At 35.4% G+C, this 20,605-nt stretch overlaps 1 protein-coding gene across 4 annotated transcripts in view; it reads left to right on the top strand.

Annotated features, from left to right (window-relative positions):
* Nucleotides 1–20,605, top strand: part of CNTLN (centlein) — a 352,880-nt gene that overhangs the window by 139,736 nt on the left and 192,539 nt on the right. For all 4 annotated transcript variants that reach the window (XM_027549176.1, XM_027549174.1, XM_027549178.1 and 1 more), the window contains exons 6-7: nucleotides 2,645–2,778; nucleotides 13,002–13,164. In XM_027549176.1, coding sequence (XP_027404977.1) covers nucleotides 2,645–2,778; nucleotides 13,002–13,164 — 297 coding nt within the window. The remainder of the gene's footprint in view (nucleotides 1–2,644; nucleotides 2,779–13,001; nucleotides 13,165–20,605) is intronic.

Raw genomic sequence — 20,605 nt, 5'->3', positions numbered from 1 at the left:
GATTTCACTGATTTGTAGAATATAAAAAGACAAAAATAAAATAAATAAACAGAAACAAATCCATAAATTCAGAGAACAGAGTAGTGCTTTACTGGAGAAAGTTGTGTGTGTGTGTGGGGGGGGTGTGAACTGGATAAAAAGGATTAGCCACTTCATCCCTTCTCTTGCCTCCCTTTCCTCCTGTCTTTCCTTCTGTCTATCTCTTTCTTCCATCCATGCACAAACCTACTGATATATATATATATATACCTGTACTTCTTAAATTCCCATTTATTAGAAAAGAGTAATTGTGTATATATATATATATGTAATATATATGTATAATATGTAATTATATGTATTATACATATATATTACATATATATTATATGTATGTATGTATATTAGACACATATATTACATATATTATATGTATGTATATATATTATACATATATTACATATATATTATATGTATGTATGTATGTATATATGTGTAATATATATATATATATACAATTACTCTTTTCTAATAAATGGGAATTTAAGAAGTACAGGTATACCTCAGAGATGTTTTGGGTTTGGTTCCAGACTGCCACAATAAAGTGAATATTGCAGTGAAGTAAGTTACACAAATTTTTTGGTTTCCCAATGCATATAAATGTTATATTTATGCTATACTGTAGTCTGTTAAGTGTGCAAGCATTATGTCTAAAGCAACAATTTACAAACCTTATTTTAAAACACTTTATTCCTAAAGAAGTCTAACCATCATCTGAGCCTTTAGGAAGTTGTAGTGCTGTGCTTAGTCTCTTAGTTATGACTGACTCTTTGCGATCCCATGGATTGTAGCCCACCAGACTCCTCTGTTCATGGGATTCTCCAGGCAAGAATATTGGAGTGAGTTGCCATGCCCTCCTCCAGGGGATCTTATCAACCCAGGGACTGAACCCAGGTGTTCTGTAATCCACAGGTGGATTCTTTACTGTCTGAGCCAAGAGGGAAGAAGTAAGTTGTAGTAACATCAAATATCATTCATCACAGATCACCGTACCAAATATAATAATAATGAAAGAATTGAATTACCAAAGTGTAACAGAGATATGAAGTGAGCAAATGTTGGAAAAATTACATTGATAGACTTGACGAAAAATTGCCACAGTCCTTCAATTTGTAAAAAAAAAATGCAGTATCAGTGAAGTGCAATAAAAGGAAACATGATAAAATGAAATACGCATGTACTTGCAGTGTTATCTTGGCTAAAACCCAGTATTTTTCTCTTCAAAAATTCATTCAAGTTACTACACAGTGAATATATGGAGTATGAGAGCATTTCTAGAGTATAATAGATTTTTAGTGCTTGACCTAAAATTTGTTGCTCAGTTTTGGATTGGAAATAATGAATGTATGATGTATTTTTGATAGCTCAGTTGGTAAAGTATCCACCTGCAACACAGGAGACCCTGGGTTCAATTCCTGGGTCCAGAAGATCACTGGAGAAGGGATAGGCCACCCACTCCAGTATTCTTGGGCTTCCCTTGTGGCTCAGCTGGTAAAGAATCTGCCTGCAATGTGAAAGATCTGGTTTGATCCCTGAATTGGGAAGATCCCCTGGAGAAGGGCAAGGCTACCCACTCCAGTATTCTGGCCTGGAGAATTCCATGGACTGTATAGTCCATTGGTTTGCAAAGAGTCAGACACGACTGAGCGATGTTCACTTTTTCACTTTCTAGTTTTAGATAAAATATTTATTTAATACTTTATGAAAATAATTTAGATTTTATATTTTTGAAAAAAAGTAACATCAATTTTAAAATTGTTTCAAAGTGAAAACACAGTTTACAAAATTATCATGAGGAAAAGGCAAGGTTTGAAGAACTTTAGGTGAACTTTCACCACAGTAAGTGAACTCAGCATGATTTGAATCTGAAACATTATAAACTTATTATTATTATTTTTTTGCTGCACCATTTTTTTCTTCTCTGAGTGTGTTTATGTATCTGCATTTAAAATTAAGGCAATAATAAAATATCGGCTATTGAGTAATATTTAAGTCCGACTCTGTGTGACCCCATAGACGGCAGCCCACCAGGCTCCTCTGTCCCTGGGATTCTCTAGGCAAGAACACTGGCGTGGGTTGCCATTTCCTTCTCCAATGCATGAAAGTGAAAAGTGAAAGTGAAGTCGCTCAGTCGTGCCCAACTCTTAGCAACCCCGTGGACTGGAGCCTACCAGGCTCCTCCGTCCATGGGATTTTCCAGGAAAGAGTACTGGAGTGGGGTGCCATTGCCTTCTCCAATATTTAAGTTAATGAGTTCTTTTTTTGTTCATGTAATTAGCAACCTTTTTGTTGTACAGTCCTTCCTTTATTGAAATTTTAATAAGTAAATTTCTACATAGATTTTCAATTTTATTTGCTTTAGATTCTTAACTTTCACACCAGGAGACCATGTTATTTTTACAGTTTCTGAAAAAAATGACCTGTGACTGATATAAAGTTTCTTTGATTGTACTAACATTCTTTTAATTAAATGAAAAAAAAAGTAAAATTGAAAACACTATTAATTTTTCACTTATTTTGTGTATTTTTTTGAGTTAAATATGACAGACTTTTATTTATTTAATATTTATTATATTTGATTGTGATATGAATGCTCTATTTTTAGGCCTTTGAAGACAATTTAATTGAAGCAAGGCAAGAAATTGAAGTATCACAGAGCAAATATAATGCACTATCATTAGAGCTGAATAATAAACAGACAGAACTTATGCAGAAGGATATGGATATTACCTTGGTCAGGCAAGTACTCTGACTCCTTAATTTAATGTTGTAGAAATGTCCTTAGTTATGCAGAATGCCAGCATTTTTATATTTATTGTTAACACTCCAGAATGACAACAGTGTTTGTCTTCTGTGAGACCTACGTTTGTGTATTGGAACTATCTGGAATTAAGTGGGACAGTTGGAGGTTCCACAGGGTTGGAAAAAGCATGCACAAAGAGTATCCCTGTTTCAGATGTATTCATTCATTCATAGTTTCCTTATAAAATTTTTACCCTTGCATTATATAATATTCATTATTATTACAGTGAGTAATAAATGAGTAATCCAGTTTTGACTTCTTATTTTGTGTTGTGCTTAGTTGCTCAGTCATGTCCAACTCTTTGCAGCCCCATGGACTGTAGCCTTCCAGGCTCCTCTGTCCTTCGGGATTCTCCAGGCAAGAATACTGGAGCAGGTTGCCATGCCCTCCTCCAGAGGATCTTCTCCACCAAGGAATCAAACCTAGGTCTCCCATACTGCAGGCAGATTCTTTACCATCTGAGCCACCAGAGAAGCACATATGCTAAATAGTTTTAGTTTGTGAAATACTTTTTCTATATCAAAATATTTAATTTTATAGTACTGCTTATAAAGTGGAAGTACTTGAAAAACTTGTGTTTTTAAATGTTTTGAAAGATTTTAAACTACCTATTAATTTATTTTATAATGACCTGCATCAGAAAATAGTGTTAGAAAAAATCATAAAAGTATATACACATATACATATACATAAATGTCATACATGTATACACATGTATATGCATGTGTACATTTTAAATTTTAAGCTATTTAAATCACAATGTTTATCACATACTTGTATAAGCACAATTTCAGTTTCTGGTGCTACATGTAAAATATGTAATATATTTATATACATAATATATGTATTATGTTTATATATGTCATATATAAATGTCCATATATATATGTCATATATATATATATGACATATATAAATGGACAAATTCTTAGAAAAGTGTAACTTTCCAAAACTGAACCAGGAAGAAGTAGAAATCTTAACAGACCCATCACAAGCACGGAAATCGAAACTGTAATCAGAAATCTTCCAGCAAACAAAAGCCGAGGACTAGACGGCTTCACAGCTGAATTCTACCAAAAATTAAGAGTAGAGCTAACACCTATGTTACTCAAACTCTTCCAGAAAATTGCAGAGGAAGGTAAACTTCCAAACTCATTCTATGAGGCCACCATCACCCTCATACCAAAACCTGACAAAGATGCCCCCCAAAAAGAAAGCTACAGGCCAATATCACTGATGAACATAGATGCAAAAATTCTTAACAAAATTCCAGCAAACAGAATCCAACAACATATTAAAAAGATCATACATCATGACCAAGTGGGCTTTATCCCAGGAATGCAAGGATTCTTTAATATCCACAAATCAATCAATGTAATACACCACATTCACAAATTGAAAGATAAAAACCATATGATTATCTCAATAGATGCAGAGAAAGCTTTTGACAAAATTCAACATCCACTTATGATAAAAACTCTCCAGAAAGCAGGAATAGAAGGAACATACCTCAACATAATAAAAGCTATATATGACAAACCCACAGCAAACATTATCCTCAATGGTGAAAAATTGAAAGCATTTCCCCTAAAGTCAGGAATAAGACAAGGGTGCCCACTTTGACCACTACTATTCAACATAGTTTTGGAAGTTTTGGCCACAGCAGAGCAGAAAAAATAAATAAATAAAAGGAATCCAGATTGGAAAAGAAGAAGTAAAACTCTCACTGTTTGCAGATGACATGATCATCTACATAGAAAACCCTAAAGACTCCACCAGAAAATTACTAGAGCTAATCAATGAGTATAGTAAAGTTGCAGGATGTAAAATCAACACACAGAAATCCCTTGCATTCCTATACACTTACAATGAGAAAACAGAAAGAGAAATTAAGGAAACAATGCCATTCACCATTGCAGTGAAAAGAATAAAATACTTAGGAATATATCTACCTAAAGAAAAAAAAGACCTATATATAGAAAACTATGAAACATAGAAAACTATGAAAGAAATCAAAGAGGACACAAATAGATGGAGAAATATACCATGTTCATGGATTGGAAGAATCAATATAGTAAAAATAAGTATACTACCGACAGCGATCTGTAGATTCAGTGCAATCCCTATCAAGCTACCAACGGTATTTTTCACAGAACTAGAACAAATAATTTCACAATTTGTATGGAAGTACAAAAAACCTCAAATAGCCAAAGCAATCTTGAGAAAGAAGAATGGAACTGGAGGAAACAACCTGCCTGACTTCAGGCTATACTACAAAGCCACAGTCATAAAGACAGTGTGGTACTGGCACAAAGATAGAAATATAGATCAATGAAACAAAATAGAAAGCCCAGAGATAAATCCATGCACCTATGGAAGACTCTGATGCTGGGAGGGATTGGGGGCAGGATGAAAAGGGGACAACAGAGGATGAGATGGCTGGATGGCATCACCGACTCGATGGATGTGAGTTTGAGTGAACTCTGGGAGTTGGTGATGGACAGGGAGGCCTGGCGTGCTGCAATTCATGGGGTCGTGAAGAGTCAGACACGACTGAGTGACTGAACTGAACTGAACTGAACTGATGGAAACCTTATCTTTGACAAAGGAGAAAGAATATACAATGGAGAAAAGACAATCTCTTTAACAAGTGGTGCTGGGAAAACTGGTCAGCCACTTGTAAAAGAATGAAACTAGAACACTTTCTAACACCATACACAAAAATAAACTCAAAATGGGTTAAAGATCTAAACATAAGACCAGAAATTATAAAACTCCTAGAGGAAAACATAGGCAAAACACTCTCCGACATAAATCACAGCAGGATGCTCTATGACCCACTTCCCAGAGTAATGGAAATAAAAGCAATACTAAACAAATGGGACCTAATTAAACTTAAAAGCTTCTGCACAACGAAGGAAACTATAAGCAAGTGAAAAGACAGCCTTCAGAATGGGAGAAAATAATAGCAAATGAAGGAACTGACAAATAATTAATCTCAAAAATATACAAGCAACTCCTGCAGCTCAATTCCAGAAAAATAAACAACCCAATCAAAAAATGGGCCAAAGAACTAAACAGACATTTCTCCAAAGAAGACATACAGATGGCTAACAAACACATGAAAAGATGCTCAACATCACTCATTATCAGAGAAATGCAAATCAAAACCACAGTGAGGTTCCATCTCACACCAGTCAGAATGGCCGCTATCAAAAAGTCTACAAGCAATAAATGCTGGAGAGGGTGTGGAGAAAAAGGAACCCTCTCACACTGTTGGTGGGAATGCAAACTAGTACAGCTACTATGGAGAACAGTGTGGAGATTCCTAAAAAACTGGAAATAGAGCTGCCATATGACCCAGCAATCCCACTGCTGGGCATACACACCGAGGAAACCAGAATTGAAAGAGACACATGTACCCCAGTGTTCATCGCAGCACTGTTTATAATAGCCAGGGCATGGAAGCAACCTAGATGTCCATCGGCAGATGAATGGATAGGAAAGCTGTGGTACATATACACAATGGAGTATTACTCAGCCATTAAAAAGAACACATTTGAATCAGTTCTAAGGAGGTGGATGAGACTGGAGCCTATCATACAGAGTGAAGTAAGCCAGAAAGAAAAACACCAATACAATATACTAATGTATATTGTATAATTTATATTGTACATACATTAATTATTATACATACAATAATTAATGTATATACATTAATTGTATAATGTATATTGTATAATGTATGATTTCATATATATGGAATTTAGAAAGATGGTAACGATAACCCTATATGCGAGACAGCAAAGGAGACACAGATATATAGAAGAGTCTTTTGGACTCTGTGGGAGAAGGCGAGAGTGGAATGATCTGAAAGAATAACATTGAATATGTATATTACCATATGTGAAACAGATTGCCAGTCCAGGTTCGATGCATGAGAAAGGGTGCTCAGGGCTGATGCACTAGGATGACCCAGAGGGAGTGGATGGGGAGGGAGGTGGGAGAGGGTTCAGGACGGGGAACACATGTAAACCCATGGCTGATTCATGTCTGTGTGTGGCAAAAACCACCACAATATTATAAAATAATTAGCCTCCATTAAAATAAATAATGGAGAAGGCAATGGCACCCCACTCCAGTACTTTTGCCTAGAAGATCCATGGACGGAGGAGCCTGGTCGGCTGTAGTCCATGGGGTCACTAGAGTCAGACACGACTGAGCGACTTCACTTTCACTTTTCAGTTTCATGCATTGGAGAAGGAAATGGCAACACACTCCAGTGTTCTTGCCTGGAGAATCCCAGAGATGGGAAGCCTGGTGGGCTGCCGTCTATGGGTCGCACAGAGTCGGACACAACTGAAGCGACTTAGCAGCAGCAGCAAAATAAATAAATTTTAAAAAGTATTATTAACTTCATATATAATTATAGTGTACACAGATATTTACAAGCAGAGACATTACTTTGCCAACAAAGGTCCATCTAGTCAAGGCTATGGTTTTTCCAGTAGTCATGTATGGATGTGAGAGTTGGACTGTGAAGAAAGCTGAGCGCTGAAGAATTGATGCTTTTGAACTGTGGTGTTGGAGAAGACTCTTGAGAGTCCCTTGGACTGCAAGGAGATCCAACCAGTCCATCCTAAAGGAGATCAGTCCTGGGTGTTCTTTGGAAGGACTGATGTTGAAGTTCAAACTCCAATATTTTGGCCACCTGATGCGAAGCGCTGACTCATTTGAAAGACCCTGATGTTGGGAAAGATTGAAGGCAGGAGGAGAAGGGGATGACAGAGGATGAGATGGCTGGATGGCATCACCGACTCGATGGACATTAGTTTGGGTGAACTCTGTGAGTTGGTGATGGACAGGGAGGCCTGGTGTGCTGCAATTCATGGGGTCGCAAAGAGTCAGACATGACTGAGTGACTGAACTGACTAACTGACTTAGTATTTACTTGTATATATTTAGTGTATTGTTTTATTTATATATATATATATATATGGGCAGGAGTTTGCTTGGTTAATAGATTAATATATATTATATATACATTTATAGATGCACATATGTCTATATATGATAAAAAAACCATAGTTTCTCATTTTAAAGATCGTATTATAGGGATGTGCAAAAGTATATCTCCACAGATGACAGATGATTGACTTTATCCACTCATGGTATAATTTTTTTAAGTCAATAATTGATGAAGTCAAAAAGGTAATTCTAAATAGTAATAGAATCTTAATTTTAGAAGAAATCTGAAAATTATTTATTCCTATCTTCCTCCCAATAAAACAGCTCTTAGTCTTTGCTTGATGCTCTTAGTTTGTAAGTTTCTCAGTACTTTTCAAAACTGTTCTTTTTATTTTGTTTAAATTTTACATTGATTCATGTATTTACTTGAAATTTTCTTTTTTGCAGTATATACTATTTATCTTGCATGCTTATCTTGGAAATCTCTTAAACAGTCTAATCTCTGTTCTGTAGTTCAGACATTCAAATGGTATAAGATAACTCTATTAATATTTTTTCCCATTAGTTTATTAATTGCTTTTATTTCTCATAATTTTTCATGTGTATATTTCACACACATTATACTGTTTTAGGTTGCCTTTCTGAGTGCATTCCCTATTGTCAGAGTTCTTATCATCAACTATTACTACCAACTAGGCCAGAAGGGCCAAGAAGAGAAGCTTTTTTCCCCCTAATTTAATTGGAGGATAATTACAGTATTGTGATGCTTTTTGCCATACATCAACATGAATTGGCCATAGGAATACATGTGTACCTTCTCTCCTGAGCCCCCTCCCCACTTCCCTTCCCACCCTCTCTCTCCAAGTTGTCACAGAGCACCAGCTTTGGGTTCCCTGAATCATACATCAAACTCCCATTGGGTATCTATTTTATATATGATGATGTACACATTTCCTTGTGGTTCTCTCAACTCGTCCCACCTTTTCCTTCTCCCACTGTGAGAGAAGATTTTACCAGATCTCTGTGACAAGTCTAGCCCTGGGAGGAAGGTTGTCTCATAGAAGTATTCTTAGATAGAGGAACAGAGATACTGCCAACAGTGGCTTAGTGGAGAGGGAGCTAGGAAAAGAAATACCATGACCTCTTTTTCCTTTACTCTCTAATCGTTGGCCAGCACTTTCACCTACTCAAATTAAAACACAGAAGACTGGGAGCCAATGTAATGTAGTCTGTAGAGATTGGCTTTTCAGGCCAGAGAGTAGGCTAAGAGTACTAGAGAGTAAGTAATATTGTAGAGATGACGAAAATTGGATAAGAGAATATGTGACGCATTCTCCATTTCTGCTCTTTCACAGGTTTCCTGGGCATTTATTGCTTGTTAATTTTTCCATGTAAACTTTAGTTTAACTGGCTTATTTTGTGTTTGTTATTTTATTAGGGCATCAAATTGAAAAGCAAACTGAAGGAGAATTGAATCTTTATAATGTCAGTTTTTCTGTCCAGAGTATGGGACACCATACCATTTGTTTCAATACCTTTGTGTCCTTATGAGATGTTTTGTTCCTCGTGTGAGTTTTGACATTTCTTCTTAAATTTACTCATAGTTATTACATGGTTTTTGTTATTATTTTAAATGGAATCTTTCCCATATAGTTTACAACTGATTTTCCTTTTATTGCTTATTAGTTTTTGTTGTGCTCTTTTCTTTTATGTGCTATGATTTGGTGGGTAAAGTGTCCAACAAAGTTCTTTTGTTTTTATTGTGAATTATACTTTGTACTTTTTTTCTGTATGATTATTTTTGCCTTGAGTTCCAACTTCTCTGAAATTAATGCTATCACTGCTACTTTTTTTTTGTTTGTATTTATATGATAACAAAGTACATAATTGTTTTAATATAACGGTACATGTTAATATAGAAAAATACAAAGAAAACAGAGGGAAAATCACGCTGAAATACAATCCTGGAGAAATAATACCCAGTAAAATTTTATTAGAATAATTCTTTGTTTTTTTCAAAACATATTTATAGATTGAAGAGTAGGCAAATGGGTTTTTAGATAAAAGGGACTATAATTGAGCATTTTTATTTATAGGTAATAAATTTAGTTTTTATAATAGAATGGTAAATAAGACACTGATGTTAAATTGAGGGAATTATTAAATCTCAGATAATTTTTTCTTCTCTATAAGAACCACTAACCAACTTTCTAAAGTTAAGAAAGAAATGGCATGAAAAAACTTTGGAAGGTGATTTTTTTTTTTTAAACTACATTTCATTTTTAGTTGGTTTTGACATGATGCTGTGTATACTTAATACATACATTCAACCATTTTAACTCCTAATTTTGTGTCTTAAGATTTATAACATTCATCTCTGTGCCTAAAGATACTTAGGTTTAGGTTTTTATACTGCTTCAGTGCTCATCAGTTAACTTTCCTACTTATCTGTGTTTATTCCTGTACTCGGAGTTGATTCACCTTAAAGGTCCATTTTTACCAAAACCTTCTCTGTTGCTCAAGTATGCTTTCTCCCCCATTAACATCAGATTTAGCCATGTGACTTACTTTAGCCTGTGGAATGAGAGTGAATGTGACACATGTCATATGCTGGCAAGGGTTTTAAAAGAGTCATTGCTTGAATTGCCTTTGTTTTTTGCCCTCTGCCATTAGAGTGGCCTATTACTAATGATGTCTACCAGTTCCTGTTTGGGTTTTAGAAGAGGAGAAATTCTGCATGTGTGTACTCTGTCATGTCTGCCTCTTTGCAATTCCATGGACTGTAGCCTGCCAGGCTCTTCTGTCCCTGGAATTTTCCAGGCTAGAATACTGGAGTGGGTTGCCATTTCCTTCTCCAGGGGATCTTCCCAACTCAGGAATCAAACCCGTGTCTCTTGCATCTCCTCCATTGGCAGGCAGATTCTTTACCACTGGCACCACCTGGGAAGGCCTAGGATAGAAGAAAGGCACATGTAATATGAAGAAGCAAATTTTTTTTTGCGTAACAGTGAGGGTTTTTAACTGCAAAATAATCTTTTGAAGCTGTCTGAAACCCTTTGTCAGTCTTTGCTATCAAATTTGATGTCTACGGGAACATTTTTTCATAATTTATCCTGTGGCTCATTCAGTCCCTTAGCATCACTGTAAATCAGCAACACAATATTTTTAATCAACATTCTTCCTGAGATAGAAAGAAATGTCATTAGTTCTCAGCATGCTCTCAGCTCAACCCATATCTTTATTTTTTTTAGTCCATGTCTGGAGGAACTTCTCAAGTTTGAACCTACCAATTAATTTTATTTTACATAGTTTTAGGTTTCCAAATAACTTCTCTCCTTATATATTTTACTGCTATTTGATATCGTTCTTTCTTAACAGTCCTTCTTTATGTTATCATTTTCATTTCATCCATTCAACAACTGTCTTATCCCATGTATCCTAGAATACAGACTGTGAAGGTTAAGTACTCGCTCCTTACTTGAGGGATTCAATTCAATGGCAGAGTTAGTGAGAGAAGAATAATCTAAGGGTCTTTTCCCTCCCTCTCTTGTTTTATATTTTCTCAAGGTATTGTGCCGTTATTGATTCTCTTCTTTCCCTTCCACCATTTTATGATTACTATTTTCTGCAGATTTCAGTTTCTTGAATAGTACAGAAAAGTGCTGTAGTCTGAATGTTTATGTCTACCCAATATTCATATGTTGAAGTTCTAATGCCTGATATGATGCCATTAGGAGGTGGGTCTTCAGGGAGGTGCTTTGGTAATGAGTGTGGAACCCTCACAAAAGAATAGTGCTCTTTTGAAAAAGACCTCCCAGAGCCTCCTTTGCCTTCCACCACTAGATGCGAGGATATAACAAGTCTATAACCTAGAAGAGAGCCCTCAGTTGGCTATGCTGGCAGTCTCATGTCTGACTTCCAGCCTGCCCAATTATGAGAAATAACTTTCTGATATTTGCAAACTACCCAGTCTGTGTTCTGTTAATATCAAAAGGACTAAGGCAGATGGTTTATCTACATGTATCTGTGTGGGTTTAGGGGTTGCTGTTGTATCTGGAGAGCATTAATATTCTAAACCTCTGAAAAAGCAGAGCTCTGAAATTCCCTGGCAGTCCTGTGGTTAGGACTCAGCCTTTTAAGCTGTGACCTGGGTTCATTCCCTGGTCGGGGAACTAAATTCTACAAGCCTATAGCACAGCAAAATAAATAAATAAAATAGATAAAAAAAAAACACAGCTCATTTCTCCCATATTAATAGTCGTCCATATTGAACAAGTGTCTGCATATCTTTTATGTTTCTTCTTTCTTTTAAGATTTATCTTACATGAACGAATCACCAGTTTGGGGTTATAAGTAAAGAAAAGTTTCCATTAAAAATAGTCTTCAAAATATGCACTGTGATATATATTTATATATATTTTATATTTATATATTTATATGAAATATAAATGTAAATATTTTTCTCTGCAAGTTTATTTTAGAAAACATGTTCCAGTTTTATATGTGGTGGATTCACCACCACGGAAATCTGGAACCCTGTATCCAGAGATATGGTTTTCTTGGACCCTTATGCCTTGAATACTATCCCTCCAGTTCATTTGTCCTTTTACTTACCACCCTGGGTGGGGTGGAAGAACTGATTACACCTTGTATTGCTCCCCTTCCTTCTGACGTTTTTGTCTCATCATTTCCTTCAGGCTCAATTAGAGGAGTCACAGGAATCCCAGCTCAGGCCTCTGATGTTGCGAATTAGTTGTGCTTTAAGAAATTTTTGTTTGAAAACTAAATTTACCTTTGGAATTGTTCTTACTACATTTAGATTCTGTATAATATAAAATGAACATTGAGTTACCCTATCAGATTTTTGGCATCAGTGTGTATCAATTCTTAGAGCTGAAGTGTAACTTAATTTCAGTAAGAAGGTGGTACTATGTCTGTATATTGAGGACTTTATTATGATCAAGCTATAAAAGAAAACTAATAAGTGTTTGGCTTTGAAAGTAATAGTGCCTCTATCAATACTTGCTAGGTATATGTGAAAAATATTAAATAGTTTATATGTTATTTCTCTTATTAACATGTTTGCCTGCAGTAAAATTGGAGGCCGATCTGTAACTTTAGATGAACACAATTATTTAACTGAGATGATCTTTATTCATGCTTCTCTCTATGTATTGCTTGCTTTGCACAGGAAGGAGTTGCAGGAGCTACAGAATCTTTACAAACAGAACAGTGCACATACAGCACAGCAAGCCGAGCTGATCCAGCAGCTTCAGGTTCTGAATATGGACACACAGAAAGTACTGAGGAACCAGGAAGATGTTCACACAGCTGAAAGTATATCGTATCAAAAAGTATGCTTTTATTCTGTCGTAAAAATGTAAATTTATATGCATGAACTTATAAAAATATATAGAATTCAAATTTTTGCACATTTCAACATTTCTTTATTACTCCCTTTTATTTGCTTCTTCAAAATTAAAAATGAAATATGGTTCAATTTGGTAATATTTAAAAGGATGTGAGTTTTCTTTATAGCTGTTAAAGCTGAAACATTTAAGATATATATGCAAATTTATTCTGTAGAATATTGTTTTTATAAATTGGAGTTTTGATATCTACTGTGAAACATACTAGGATTGCATCCTGCAGACCAGGAAGGATTTGGGGAATGGAATTTATTCATCAAGTATGATTCTAGTTTATGACCTAAAGCAGTCTTTCATTATAGAATTTGTGCATTATTTTATTGGCAAATCTGCACAAACACAAATGGGTATGCTGATGAGGTCTTCAGGATCAATATTTGCCAAGGATTTTTCTCTCTTTGTTTTGTGTGTTTAAGTAGTCATTTTACTTTATAGTTGTTTAAGGAGCCCCTCAAGAAGTCTTACCCAGCTGAACAGGTATGCTGACTGATTCAGCAGCAATAATTATAGCTAGCAATTAAAAAATGCTTTTATTGAAGTTTTTGTTTAGTATATATATTTATAGAAATGACTTAGTTTCTACATAGATCAACTCTCTGAGATTGATGTTATTACCTCTCAATAGTTGAAGCAGCCAAGGCTTAGAGAGGTTAAGCAGTATAATCTATGTTACTTGGGGTTTTTTCTATTTAAACTTACTCTTTTTCCAGAAAATGCTGATACTGTGAAAATTCAGTATCAGTAATTAATATGAAATGAAACTATTAAGTAAACCTTAAACACATATTTTCAAATGAAAAAAAAAACAAATGATGCTTCAAAACAGAGATTTTTTGACTAAATTCTGTGTTCCCTTCAAGTTTCCTTCAGGACGTGAATGGTACCACACATTAGGGCAGTGCCCATCCTCTTTGCTTTGAATAGAATATTTCCGTGCTTTTATTTTATATGGTGGGATTGCCCATTGTGTTTTGGTTTCTAAACCAGACTCCATTGCTAAATTGACTTGAAAAATTAGACATTATTGCTGCTGCTCCTGCTAAGTCGCTTCAGTCATGTCCAACTCTGTGCGACCCCATAGATGGCAGCCCACCAGGCTCCCCTGTCCCTGGGGTTCTCCAGGCAAGAACACTGGAGTGGGTTGCCATTTCCTTCTCCAATGCATGAAAGTGAAAAGTGAAAGTGAAGTCATTCAGTCGTGCCCGACTCTTAGCGACCCCATGGACTGCAGCCTACCAGGCTCCTCCATCCATGGGATTTTCCAGGCAAGAGTACTGGAGTGGGGTGCCATTGCCTTCTCTGAGACATTATTACTTAACTTCAATTTTTTCTCTTTTTCATTGTGTATGAATTTAGCACAAACATTTCTCCCTTAATTTTCTATAGAAAGCCCCCAACTCATCGCAGTTTGTATTAAAATGTATCTTTAGGGTTGCTTGTTGTTAAAGTTCATAATGCTTTTCTCTCATGTGCAAATACTTTTGGTGTTTCTCCTCTCAGCAAGAAAGAACTTGGTAAGGTGGAAGAAAAAGGCAGTATTTCTTTTGCTATTTACTTTTTCAATCTTTTGTTCTAAGATTCCTTGTTCAGTCTTGCTTAACTTAAAATTTAAGATAGATTGTTTAAGTCTTAATTCTAATTTTTGGTTGATTTTCCTTTGCAGCCTTTGCAGAAAGCAATCATTTTTTAAAAATAACCTACCTGAGAACTTTAATAGATTCAGTATCATTTCACATAACTGAATACTTAAACACTTTTATTTAAAGTGATTATTACCAAAGTAATACATGCTTGTGATACATTTTACAAAAATTCAAAGGTGTGTAAAAAAAAAGTTCTTTGCCCTTCTGCCTGAAGCCCTTGCCCCAGACTTTATTGTTCTTAATATTTGAGGGTGTATCCTAGAGTTCCTCTGGAAGAACAGAATATTTTAAAATTATATCACCTTTTAAATTATGTAAAATTTACATGAATATATTGTTATAAAAGTTGAAATGATATAGAAGTACTGATAAAGCTAGTGTAACAATTTGAGTTCTCTTCCATTCAACTCAGTTCATTTTGTTTCCTTCCCCAGGGGTAATCATCTAAATAGTCATTCCAGACCTTTTCCATGTATTATATACTGTGTATCTGTGTGCCTATACACATAGCACCAATCAAACTACTTGATATTTTAAATATTAATTTGCTGTTTTACTGTCCTTAAACTTGTTTTCAAATTATATGCTTTGGGTCTATTTCCATGATGGTATGTATAGCACTTGCTCTCCTCCTTGTCCTCTCCATGCTCCAGTAGGTGCATGTAAAGTACAGTGTGGATTTACCAGCATTTAACTTGATGATTACCAAGGTCTCCGTCTTCAAGTTTTTATTATATACGTGACTACAGAAAGAGGTGTTCCCCATCTCTTTGACAGCGTCTGTTTTTCCCTACTGGATCATTTATAACTATATATATATATATATATATAACTATATATATATATAACTATATATACACACACACATACACATGCTGTTATGTTTCTGATCTGCATGGAAGAACAGAACAATTAATCAACAGCAAAAAGCTTTGTTGACCTTACTATATCCCTTTCCCTCTCTTCCTTTTGCTCCTTTTCCAGCAGTATTCCTTAAAAGAGTTATCTTATTTCAAAATTCTCTTCTTCCATTCTCTTTTGGACTTATTCCAATCAAGTTTTTGCCACTTTCACTTCACTAAAATTCCTCTTTTCAAAATCATTTGTGTCTCTCACATTGCTGAATTCAGTTGTCTTCTGGCAGTCTTCATCTTGCCTTACTTATCAGCCACATTGTCACAGTTTATAACTCTGTCCTTTGAAACACTTTTTTTTTCTCCTGCCTGACAACACATCACAGTTGTGTGATTTTGTTCCTTCAATGTCTAACTGTTCCTTTTCTGTTTCTTTCTGCTGCTGCTAAGTTGCTTCAGTCGTGTCCGACTCTGTGCAACCCCATAGACGGCAGCCCACCAGGCTCCCCCGTCCCTGGGATTCTCCAGGCAAGAACACTGGAGTGGGTTGCCATTTCCTTCTCCAATGCATGAAAGTGAAAAGTGAAAGTGAAGTCGCTCAGTCGTGTCCGACTCTTTGCGACCCCATGGACTGCAGCCCACCAGGCTCCTCCATCCATGGGATTTTCCAGGCAAGAGTACTGGAGTGGGGTGCCATTGCCTTCTCCGATTTTGTTTCTAACAAGAAGCAATTAAATTCATACCCAAAGTGATTTTATCCACTCACCTAGGCTTTCAAAATCACACTGCTCTATGCTGATGACTCTTAGTTTTGATTGGCTACCCTGGATTTCTTCCATGAACTCTAGGAAAGAGTATATCTAATTGCCTGCTTAGCATCTTTTAACTTGATGCCTAATAGGCATCTCAAACTTGATATATTCAAAACTAAGCTATTGTCTGTTCTGCCTTCAAAGCGTGTCTGGAATCCTACTACTTCCCCCTATTCCTGCTATGACCACTAACTTGTATTTCCTGAATGATTGTAATAGTTGTCTACTTTGTTTCTTTGCTCCTGACCTTACATACTTTGAGTTCATTCTCAACATAGATGCCAGAATGTCCTTGCTGAAACTTGGTTAGTCACATCAAGTCAATCCTCTCTTAAACTCTATCTATTGGTTTCCTGTCTGATTGAAAGTAAAATCTGAGTTCTTACTACATACACCCTGTGAGATGCTAGATGATCTGGCTCTGCGTTAATCTCTGTGATCTCCTCTTTACTTTCTCTTCTTAGACTCTCCACTTTGATCACGTTTAACTTTGTTTTTTCGCCCGAACATACCAGGTATTCTTCACCTTCAAGGTCTTTGTATGTGGTTCCATTGCCTGAAATCTCTTTCCCCAGTTATCTGCATAGATGACCTGTTTACTGTCTTTATTCTTAACCTCTCATAGCTTAAATCTGTTTGATAACAGACATTAAATAGGAAGTACAATAATGATACATGTTCTAATAGTAGTAGGAAGAATGGGAACATACCTGGGGTAGGTTATTAGTTTAGGGATAGAAAAGGACTCTCCTTGATGAAGTGATATCAATGATGTTTATTCTGAGAAGATAAGACATCAATGAGACAGATTTCTTATAACTCTTCTATGTGAACTATGGCCAAAGCCATAAATTTCCTAGTGAGTCAGTGTTTTTAAATTTGGAGAGGTAGAGCTTCTATACTCCTATTGGAATATATATTATAATCTGAACTTTGATCTGACGTACTTTTGAAACCACATATACCTTCCCCCCAGGATTATGATTGTCCTTTCCAAGAATCATTATCTATAATAATGGGAGATGTGATGGAAATGTGTTTTGTTTATGAATAGCATGGAGGCAAATATATTATTTAAGCTGAGGTATGAACGTAAGTCACCTCCAGCAACAATATATTAATAATGGTGAACATTTATTGAGCTTACTGTGTATCAGCCACTGGGAAAAGGGCTTTTGCCTCACTTTTTAAGCCCCACACCCACCCTGTGTGGTATATTAATATAGGTATCCTTTTTTAAAAAAATAGATCTAGTAACTGAGTCTTGGAGTATTGTCTAAAGTCAAACAGCTACCAGTAGCAGAACTCAAATCTAGCTAAGTTCGAGTCCAGAACTCACAATATTAAACTGTATTATAAAGCCTATAAAATATTCAGTTATACATAGAATAATGTGGTTTTGTCCTTAATGGGTCTGTAATAGATTTTTTAAGCTTGCATTATTCATTCTACTCAAAATTCTTTCAGTGATTAATATCTTTTAATGTTGGAGAATTTGTCTTGATATCTAAGTTAAATGTTATTCAAAAAAATTCCATTGCATTCTTTTTAATGAAAGGGGAGCCTAGCCTATTACCATCCTCTGTAAAAAGAGCCCTTACCAGTATTCTTTAGTTAGTGTTTCTCCTGAGTGTACAAGTTTGATTTTCTCTATTTTGCTACAGCATTGCAGCTTTAAACTTTTTGACCTGCAGATTTTTTTTTATTAGACTTGGTCCCCCCACCCCTAAAATATTTCAGCTATGGAGTTGAGGATTTATAAATTTGGGAATGATCACATTATTTTATTTATCATCAATAAACAGTATGCTACTTTTCAGACTTCCAGTGTTCATTTACATCAAACTTACATTCTAATCCTAGAACATTTTACTTAATACTTGTCTTTATTTCTTTTCCACATGTAGTTTTCTAGATTTTTTCAATAAATTTGAGTAATCAAGTAGTCCATACAACAATGAAAGGAAATTGTTTACTTACAAATTAAGATTTGTAAATGTGTTTTCACATAAATTAATTGGACCTAGCTGTAAGTCTCAGGTGAGTTGAATTCAAAAAAATACTGCATGAATAGTTTATCTCCAGTTTCTCCTAAGTTTACTTCTCTAAGAGTTATGTTTTCTTAAATTTCTGTTTCTAATGGAGCTTCGCTGTTTCTTCTGTTCTCTTAATTCTCCTTTCTGTCTTTTTTCCCTCTCATTTCCCTTCCTTTTTTCTCACTTATTAAGGTGATTTATATCATAGTATTTATTTTATTATCTGAGAAAAACACTTGCCTTCAGTGATAGGATAAATGGAATGAGGAAGGGAGACAAAAGTTAGAAGAGCAAAGAAAAAATTTTTGAGCCCAGGAAAGAGGTTTTTCACGAGGTCTCCATAACAAATCATTAGTCTCATACATAGATTTACCTAACATGTAATGTGGGGGCTTTTCTAGAAGAGAACACCCATCAAGAGGAATAAAAATAAGCTAGTATGTTTTCTTCCTTTGAGCATGCTGTAACCATTTATATAAGTTTTAATAGTTTTCCTGCCTTTGCATGTCATATATATATATATATATGTGTGTGTGTGTGTGTGTGTGTGTGTGTATGGTTTAAATATAGATGAAAATTGTATCAGCATTTTCATCTTCTTGATAATCTAACACGTTTGGAGGTACTAAGTATGTATTTTATCAGTTTTTATTCTATTTAATGATAATTACATGACATGAGTAATGAGCTAATATCAGTCTAGGAAAATAAAGAGTTAGGTTATATACACTTTTAGATTAAACTGCATATTAAATCAGTCTTCTCTTTTCATTTTGTGCTATAAACAGATATAGTTTTCACTTGTAAAATTTACTGTCTCAGTCAGAATAGCAAATAGTATACTTATGTGGAAACTATTCTTCTTGAAATTTGATCATTGGGTCCCAAAGCTTTTACATTTCCAAAATTTTTAAGGTAAATAATATATCATCTTGTTCCTCAACACTAATAAAAATATGAGAGGATGAGTACTTCAGTCTAAGCCCCTGAAAATTAAAGGGCTTGGTGTGTGGGGTGCTATCTCTGGAGGTAACTTGCTTTATGTCCTCTAGTGAGCCTGTTAATGTTTTTTCACTTTAATTTCTTCAACAAAAAAGAATGTGAAGAACAGTAAGTGTAGTAAATTGTTATGTATTATAATGATTGATACTTCTAAAGTACATATGGGAATCTATGATTAAATATTTATAGGCCAGAATCTTCCCAAAGATTCTGATCTATTCCAGCTTTTTGGACTATTAGAGGAAAGTGCCTCTCTGGAAACTTCTGAAAATGATTGTGATTGCTAATAGAGAAAAAGGATGCCTATCAGGATTCCAAAACCTATGCAGATGAATGCATTTTTTGTGTTAGCTAATTTAATCACTTGAGAACAGTTTTTTTACTCACTCTGCTCTTATTAATGGGTTGAGAGTAAGATGGTGTCTAACAACGGGACCAAAACATCCTAAACCTCTGCCTTTTTGTAGGATCTCCTAGAGAAACAAACATTCTGTCATCCTGAGGCTTTGTCACCAAAAACACGTTAGAAATAAAAATAGACAGCCTCCTTGAAGGCTTTTCTGGCCACGTTTACTGGTGGACTGGAGACGAGAATTAAAAATGGCTCTTTACTCAAAGTCCAGAGTTGAGTCATCTTTTTGCTATTAAACAAGTGAAGTGCCATCAAGAAAAGGGCAAGTAGGAGATGTGTATTTTGAGCAAGAATTAGAGAATAATAGTTTGTCCCAATTCCTGGAGTAAGGCTGGTCTAAATAATCTGTTTCAGGTTCTTAAAAGGTTTTATTTATTTATTTATTTTTTCACCTGCTGCTTGGAAGGATGGATATTTTCAGAGAATGTAGAGCATGCCTTTGTGTCTAGAGTAACCCACCCAGTCATTTGAGATCAAGCCAGGGCAGCTTCTGAATAGGAAGTACAACTGTGTAAATTTAATGGCTGAGAGAGCCAAATAGCAAACACAAGAGGAGCACTGTTAGTCTTCAATTTTGTGGAAGCAAGAAAGGAGAGAAGAGACAAGA

Source organism: Bos indicus x Bos taurus, chromosome 8, assembly GCF_003369695.1.
Source record: "Bos indicus x Bos taurus breed Angus x Brahman F1 hybrid chromosome 8, Bos_hybrid_MaternalHap_v2.0, whole genome shotgun sequence".
NCBI lineage: Eukaryota > Metazoa > Chordata > Mammalia > Artiodactyla > Bovidae > Bos > Bos indicus x Bos taurus.
Note: the sequence above shows the minus strand (reverse complement) of the source record. Positions and strands in the feature narration are given on the sequence as shown.